The sequence below is a fragment of the Pseudochaenichthys georgianus genome, chromosome 7, assembly GCF_902827115.2.
Source record: "Pseudochaenichthys georgianus chromosome 7, fPseGeo1.2, whole genome shotgun sequence".
In the NCBI taxonomy this organism is placed as follows: Eukaryota; Metazoa; Chordata; class Actinopteri; order Perciformes; family Channichthyidae; genus Pseudochaenichthys; species Pseudochaenichthys georgianus.
The window spans coordinates 7,006,614-7,015,273 of NC_047509.1; the positions used below are offsets into that span (position 1 = coordinate 7,006,614).

General features: G+C 41.3%; 1 protein-coding gene across 1 annotated transcript; it reads right to left on the reverse strand.

Annotated features, from left to right (window-relative positions):
• Window positions 1-1,348: 1,348 nt before the first annotated feature.
• LOC117449554 (G-protein coupled receptor 182-like) lies at window positions 1,349-6,002 on the reverse strand. The gene is made up of 2 exons (XM_034087305.2): window positions 5,799-6,002; window positions 1,349-3,425 (listed from the first exon to the last, which is right to left on the reverse strand). The coding sequence occupies exons 1-2, from the start codon at window positions 5,985-5,987 to the stop codon at window positions 2,352-2,354; spliced, it is 1,263 nt and encodes a 420-aa protein (XP_033943196.1). The 5' UTR covers window positions 5,988-6,002; the 3' UTR covers window positions 1,349-2,351.
• Window positions 6,003-8,660: the final 2,658 nt, after the last annotated feature.

Here is an 8,660-nt window from a genome sequence, read left to right on the forward strand (position 1 = left end):
ACTCACTAGGCGTTCAAGAACCTTAGCCAGAACTGACAACTTAGAGATTGGCCTATAGTTATTTAAAATAGTTGCCTCCCCTCCTTTCAGTAAAGGCAAGACATAAGCAGACTTCCATACTTTTGGAATTGTATTTGTGCTGATGGAGAGGTTAAAAAGAGAAGTAAGAGGTGGAGCAATAAAATCTGCAGCTATCTTTAAAAAGAAAGGTTCTACGTTGTCCGGGCCAGCCGGTTTCCTAGGATCTAACTTGGATAATGCTTCATGAACAATACCAACAGTTAAAGGAGTAAAACTGAAAGGGTTTTCCAGACCACATTGTTCAGAGTCAAGGATTTGAGCGTTCACAGGAGCCACACAGCCAAACAGAGAGCCACAAGACACAAAATGCTCATTAAAGCAATTTAGCATAGTAGCCCTGTCTGATATAATGCCAGATGCTGTGGTAAGGCACGGAGGTAGCTCATTTGGGATATCACCAGTGGAAATCGATTTTATGGCTTTCCAAAATTTCCTAGGGTTATTCAGGTTTTCTGTGGTAACCGACAAATAGTACTTTGATTTAGCACTTTTTATTTGAGATGTGAAGCTATTTCTTAGCTGCCTAAAACGTAGCCATTCTACCTCTGAGCCTGATTTCCTAGCCTTAGCCCAAGCATTATCTCTCTCATGAAGGAGACTGGACAGCTCAGCAGAAAACCAGGGATTGTTTCGTCCCTTCACTCTAAATTTACGCAGAGGTGCATGTCTATCTATAATTTTCATAAAACCAAGATAAAAATAAGACCATGCAGTTTCTACATCAGCACACAAATTGATTCTACCCCAATCAAAATCAAACAGATCATGCACAAAACCCTGCTCCACAAAGTGTTTTTTGTCTCTCTTTGTGATGACACGTGGTTTAACCTTTTGGACCTTAGTGTCCCTAATTGTGGCTACAACACAATGGTCACAATGGTCAGTACACATTTTACAAAAATATAAATGTGCAAATATGAAACATACAGGTCAATATCACCTTGCTATTGGTAGCTGAACGGTCAATACCCCAAAACATATTCCTAGATATAAATACAACATTTTGAGTTATTTAGAAACAATTAACACTTCATGTCTTGTTACATAAGAATAGATCATATTTGTTAAGTGTTATTATGGGAGAATTATTATTCTTGTGACTACTTCCTTATTAGGCCCATATTGAGCAGAGCATATTAAGACCAAAACTCATGTACAACAACTTCATTACTTGCAACAAATAAGCACTAAGTAGAGGGTTATTGAGGAAAAACTCTCAACTAATGGCTTATTACTTGTAGAATATGGTCATGTAGAATAAGGCAAGGCAAGGCAAGGCAAGTTTATTTATAAAGTGCTTTACAAAAAACGAAAGACATTAAGAAAATGGCATTTAAAATCAGTCATTAAAAAGAAAAGCTAATAAAATAAACATTAAAAGAAAAAATACATGGATAAAAGTTAAAGTGCAGTCTAAGATATGAACAGTTCAATTAAAAGCAGCGACAAAAAGAAAAGTCTTCAGCCTGGATTTAAAAGTAGTAAGAGTTGCAGCGGACCTGTAGGTTTATAAGGCATTAATAAGTGTTTTATAATGACTAATAAAGAGCAAATATACTGCTAATATGCATGTTAATGAACAACTAGTTGATGGTTAATTTGTGTACCTTAATATAAAGTGTTACCAACAAATTAAATAGAAAAGTATTATTTAGAATTTATTGTCGGATAATAGATTGATTGTTAAATCATTTTCAAATAAATGTTATTTGCTGCCAATATATGCCACATAAGCAATATTATTAGATTATTAAGAAAACTTGTAGTTGTGTCACTCCGGTGAATGTTTACTCTTGGAATAATAGAAGAACAAACAAATAAAGTAGAAATTAATTAATAATTAAACTAATAGTACCATGGAGAAAAAAGTAACCCCATTGCATTATTTTGATACCTGCCTGCCGCCACATGATTCAAAGGCTTTAGGATTCAATGGTTTTATTGTCATATGCACAAAGTTACAGTATAGAAATGGCAATGACATTCTTCTGACCTGAGCTCCTCCAACAATGCAACATATATAATAAAATACAAAATAAAAAGTAGTGCAAAATGTCTATATATACACACGAGATCTCATATCTACTCTTCCCTGTCTCTCCTCTCCCTTACAGTCGGTCAGAGACCACCTACTGAGTCACGTGTGTCCTCAGAGCCTGAGCGTGGGGTGTGTCGCCTTCCGCAGCTCGCTGCTGTGGCACGGCATGGCCCACCTGTCGCTGACCGTCTTCAGCTGCCCGCACTGCGCCCTCTGCGACCTGTTTTTTTATTTATGTTCCAACATCGGACTGGCTGGTGCTGGCGTTACTTAACTTGCGTTGCTTCCCCGGGTCTCCCCCTCCTCTGTTGGGAGGGTTGGTCCCGGCTCCCAGCTGGTTCCCGGCTCCATCTCTGGGTAACTGGCTCAGCACGGTGTTGACCAGGTTGTCTCGGAAGCTCTTGCTGAGGAAGTTGTAGAGGATGGGGTTTGCCACGCAGTGAAAAAGAGACAGGCTGTGCACCACACTGGCCGAGAAGTACAGCACCTCTATCGCGTTGCAGCTGAAGATGTCGGGGTCGATGACTTCCACGACCATCAGGAACACGACGAAGTGGTAGGGCAACCAGCACAGGACGAACACTAGGGAGTAAACGTGAACCAGCCACACGTCCCGCCGGCCCTGAACATCCGGCGCCGTCTGAACCGCACGAGCGATCAGCACGTTGCAGGTGATAATGACGACGGCGGGGCCCAAGAACTGGAAGACCAGGCTGAGGAAACTCACAGAGACAAACCACTCTGTGGAGTTTTGTTCAGGAAAAAAGAAGCAGCCCGGCTCGTTCCACTCCATAAGATCTATGTGGACGTTCTCCAGCAGCGCCAGGAACAAGGAGAGCAGCCAAAGGCCTCCGCAGAGCACCCAGCGGCGACGGCCCAGCACAGGGAAGAAGGCGGGAAACGAGGGTCTGGTCAGGGACAGATAACGCTCCGCGGTCATGAGGGCCAGGAAGAAGGAGCTGCTGTAAGAGTTGACCTTGTAGACGAGGTGGGTCACCTTGCAGAGGAAGCGTCCCCACAGCCAGACATTGCCCATGGTCACCTCCATCATGAAGAACGGCAGGATCACGATCACCATGAGGTCCGACAGGCTCACGTTGAGGATGCAGAACAGGACCCCGTTGGCCGAGTGGCGTCGGCGCCAGTTGACCCAGATGACCAGCACGTTCTCCAGCAGGCCCACCATGAAGATGAAAAGGTAGATGAGGAAGAGGGCGATGCGCCGGTAGTCTCTGGCAGAATCCAGGTACATGGGGCAGTGGTGGAACAATTCCAGCGTGGCGTTGTGCTCTTGAGCGCTCATGGTCTGGAGTGAAAAGCAGAGGGAAAACTGTTTCATATAACTGGAAATAGTTCAGGTTTATTCTGGGGTTAATCTGAATATGTTACACAACAGAAGCTCAGGAGGAGGGTGGGAGACGTGCTGGGTTGGAATATTACAAGAAGTAGTTTGAGAGTCGGATATTAAAGCCTCAACATATGAGAAGAAGCAAAAACGTCAAATGGAAGTTAGAAATGTCTCACTTTGAGGTGCTGTGAGTAAATATTTGGTTTAGTTTATAAGTTGTACTTGCTGACTCATTGCACATTTTGTCATTTCAAAGGAGCAGTGTGTTGGATTTGGCGACATCTGGTGTTTTGGTTGCAGATTGCAGCCAAACTGAATAAAGGCTAACCCAATACATCTCAGGAGGCGGCTGGTGTTACAAGCATGTCAAAGAACAACTTCAGGTAGCATTAAAGCGTGAAATACACTGTCTAGAGAGCATTTGATATGTAGGAACATGGTGGTGCAACATGTATTCAGACTCCATGATGAGGACCCTTTCCCCTTTATATTATACACTAATATAAACATAGTTCTGCATATTTTATTACATTTCTGCATATTGTTCCCTGAAATACTGCACGATGGCCCTTTAAAGCAGGGGTGGGGAACCTCCGGCCTCCGGGCCGTGTATGGACCGCGAGACCATTTGATACCGTCCCCGAGGTAATTTATAAACACCCGCACACACAAAATTAAAGAAATGTACATCGCAAATGAATTAAACAAGCGAGCGCCTGTTTTTCCTGGCCAAGGTCTGGGTCATTGAACACAACACGAGCCTAACGTGTCATCACCATAGACCAAGGGTGTCAAACTCAAGGCCCGGGGGCCAAATCCGGCCCGCGACTTCATTTAATGTGGCCCACAAGAGCTTTCAAAGAATATAATACGTTTATTATACTGTTACATGCCACTTTACTACATGTAAGTATGTTGCCCATAAACTACATGTCCCACAATGCATCTCGTTTTGTGACATGCGCACTGAAGAGACTTGCAATTATTTGCCCTGGACTTCTGCTTTCAAACGTAGTTAGTTATTACCCTATCTGATAATAATCCAATTCAGAGGCAATAATATAATACATTATTTTATATATATGTATATTTATATAGTAACAACCGGCCCTTTGAGTGCAACCATAATGCTAATGTGGCCCGTGATGAAATTGAGTTTGACACCACTAGACTGTATAAAGGTCATCACGTGTCTCGTCTGACAAATGCTGAAGGAGAGCACCGCTCCGGCTCCGCAACTTCAGAAATTGCAGTACCCATAAGGAGCCGTACACATGCCACAGTTTTTGCGTGACTGTCTTTAGTTGTAAGCCCAGTGGCGATCTGTTCATCTGTGATACTGATCATACAGTCAATAACTGGCTCTATGAAACCTGATGTACTTATATGATTCTGTTTTCTTCAAGTTTGTATCTTCTTGGTCGAATTTCTACAACCAGTGAGGTAAAGGCACATCTTTATATGATCATTATAGTTATACAACATTAAGAGAATAAAGGAAAAACTGGTATAAAATACTATATGACGGTAAAAAAGAGTTGTTATTAATAAACAAGAATACAGTTTGAAAGGGGAATGATTTGTACAATATCCGTAAAGAAAAAGAAAATCTGCTTCCAGTTCAGTTTCATATGGATGTTGAGAGATGTATCCATAGATCTCCTAATGTTGCTCTCAAAGTGCACCAGATTGATGCTTTTAACTTCAACATTTAAACAAAAATCTTCCCGGGGATGCATGCCCCCGGACCCCCCTAGAGGAGGTTAGGCCCCCCCCCCCCCACTTAAATCATGTTCACATGGATAGGAAACTAAATACATTTGCACACATCTTGTGTTCATATCTTTATGTTTTGGTGGTCATGGTGAGTTTGCTTTTTTTTGCACGGCATGAAAGAAAGGCGAAATGAATGGGCTGTGATTTTAGTATTTTGAAGCAGAGGTTGAGTTCAATAATTTGTACGGCCCACGGAGGATGTTGTAAAAATTGAAATGGCCCTTGAGAGGAAAAAGGTTCCCCACAACTGCTTTAAAGAGTAGAATACTGCATATATTTAGCAACACTGTTGTACTCACAAAGGACTAAATATCAAGAAATGTTTTATTACTGTAGTGTACATGCATTTTTTCTCTCTAAGAAAAACATGACGCCTACATTACCCATAATGCCACTAACAGTCTGATGTCTAGATGGTAACCCTCGACTTGCAAGATGTGCAGGCTTGAATAGCTAAAGTTAGACTTTGACCTCGAATGGATAGGCTTTCCCTTTTATTTAGAAATATGTATGGTGGAAAAGGTTGTTACATCACAACAAAATATATTACTGTACCTTGTTGTGAAGAGCCGCTTTGTGTAGATGAAGAGGGTTAGGGTGAGGGTCTCTCCTGAGGCCTCGCTGTGTCTGAGTGAAGCCTGAAGCCACCAGATGACTCCTTCCAGCTCTGATGTTCACAGATATCTGAGCAATCAAGCAGCAGGAGCTTCTACCCTCCCATTTCTCATTAACATACTCACACATGACAGGACATCCTCAGTTGGTAGTGTGGAGCGGTGTAGAAATCCAGGAACGCCCACACAGGTTTTATGCATTTCAAAATGTACATTCAACACTCAGCCAAATAGGACATAGAAACTTGGGTGTTGCCATTTTCTGCTGCATCTCGTCACTATTTAATTGAACTCCTTTATTCATTGTACAGGTACAACTGAATTAAAAAGCGATCCTGTCAGTGCATAACAAGAGTATTATTCAACCTTTTACTTCCCTACATTAATTTGACAGCTTAAGCTATATTTAAAATCAGGATTTTCCATACCAAACTGTTCAGATGGTTTGATTTAAATAACAGTTTGAATCCCATAAGATCAAATTGGTATCACATGACACAGCCATCCTTGGATTAATAAACAAAGACAGCAGTTTTGAAGAAGACTAGAATGTTAGGCCGGTGGTGGTTATCCACAACGTACCCATAACTCAGGTCTGCTTCAATATGTACTTTGGTGTTCATATCGATAGTACTCTTAGCTGGAGATCCATGTTGAACATCTCTGCTTTATCTCAATAGAGGAGATATTTCTTCACGTAGAGCTTAAGCTGTGTGGAGTTGAGCAGAAGTAGAATGAAAATATTTATGATTACACATATACACAGTTTGCTATGTGCAATGGCAAGCAATTGCTGTTCCCCTGTCATTCCTCAAAGATTTGATGCAGCTATACGCTCTGATTTGTTGCTCTCAGTCATTAGGCTGTCATGCATCCCTTTGTTTACTTCAGGAACATAGTGACATCACTATGTAACACTTGCGTTTCTATTAGCTAGCGCTCCAACCCATTGGACGTGATAGGCTAAGGGGCAGGACATATTTCAGCGGTTGACAAATCCCAGGAGAGCCGGTCAGCTAACCAATCAGAGCAGAGCTTTTTGAACATTAAACCTGAAGACATGTCAAAGTAGAGGCACCAAATACAAATATGACCGCTGAAAATGAGCATTAGGGCCCTTTCAAAGTCGTAGAAAAGGTTAATTTTACCGTGCATTTCAAAAGGCACATTGGTGAATCACAGAAGTTTTTTTACTTTGGTGGATGCTATGATCCATTCTCATTGAATTGGTTCCAAAAGTTATCTAAAACGGAAACAGCTAATTTACTTCAGGGTAAGACAGCCGTGCATATCTTGAGTTTTTTTTTATTTAACAGTTTTTAATTTGCATTAACTTATTCAGATTGTTCTCAATGTATTACCTTGCTTGATCCCGTTTGTGAATATGGCCGGGAGGGATGGTGCAGACACGGTAAAAAATATACACCAGTGAGCAGAGAACAATGCCAGGAAGCCCCCTCTTGAGCTGTGGACACGGTGAGTGACGGCCAGAGTGTAGAAGAGGTGGGAGGCCTGGCGCACATCTCTGAGGACGCACATCTCTGAGGACGCACATCTCTGAGGACGCACATCTCTAAGGACGCACATCTCTGAGGACGCGCAACACACACACACAAACACACGTTTGGGACCTGTTCTCAGGTGATGACGGCGCAGATTTGTTTGAGAGTTTAACTCATCTTAAATTGCACAATATAAATCTATCTAATTTCCTCTAATGAAATGTGGCATTAAGCAAAGGTCAGCAGCTGTCCTCGCCAAGGTCACGTCAGAGGTTAGCAGCGTTGTACGGAGTGAAAGCAGGAACATTTGTGTTGGCTGTGATTCAGGCTGTTTATCTGCTGCGCTCCGGAGCGTCAGCAGCTCGATGACCTTCTGTCTCGCTGCTCGTCCTGCCTCGACCCTATTGTCTAAATGCGTTCTTTCTCTCCACTCTGGTGAAACGGGAAGGAACCGGTCAGCAAAACCACATCTCAAAAGTGAGATTAAAGGAAGTCCCTGACCTCTAGCATATTACCTAAGACTTCATTAAAACAACTCAGCAATTCAATATACGTTTAGTTAACATGACCGCCAAACTACACAAATAATACCTTACACTGCAGGGACAACATGTACAGTGTTGCATGCAGCTGGGAGCCTGTTGACCTCTGACCCCACAGATACCAAGTTTATCCTAGTTCAGTATGATAGCGTAATACTTGCCAATGAGTACTAAAACACAAAGTATTAACACAGGCTAATGGGAACGTTTTTAGCAGTGGTGGGGATATAATGAAGTACATTTACTATTTTGAGTTACTTGTACTTTACCTGAGTATTTTAAGCTTTACTCTACTGACATCTTTGGTTACGGTACAGATTAAGATTATTTGTTAACACAAAACTCAAATGAATTTAGAAATAAACATTGTCATATTGGAAGTGCATTTATCTAGCTGCAGTATCCGAAGTAATTAAGGTTAGCTCAACATGTATGCATCATATTACTGTAATTTAATGTGATTCAGTATATTTTGATGCCAATACGTTAAGTAAGATTTTGAAGCAGGACTTTTACTTTTAAAAGACTCTTTTTTATAATTTAGTTATGCTACATTTGCTTGAGTATAAGATCTGCGTATATCTTACATTACTGGTTTAAATGTTTGACCTGTTGATAGCGATAAGAAGCTATTGTAATTCAGCATTGTTGGGAAGGGATTTTTTTTGTGTAATAGGAAACATATTATAGTTACATAGTAAAAAGTTTAATGATCACTATTTTAATTCAACAAATGAATGTTAATATAATTGGATAACT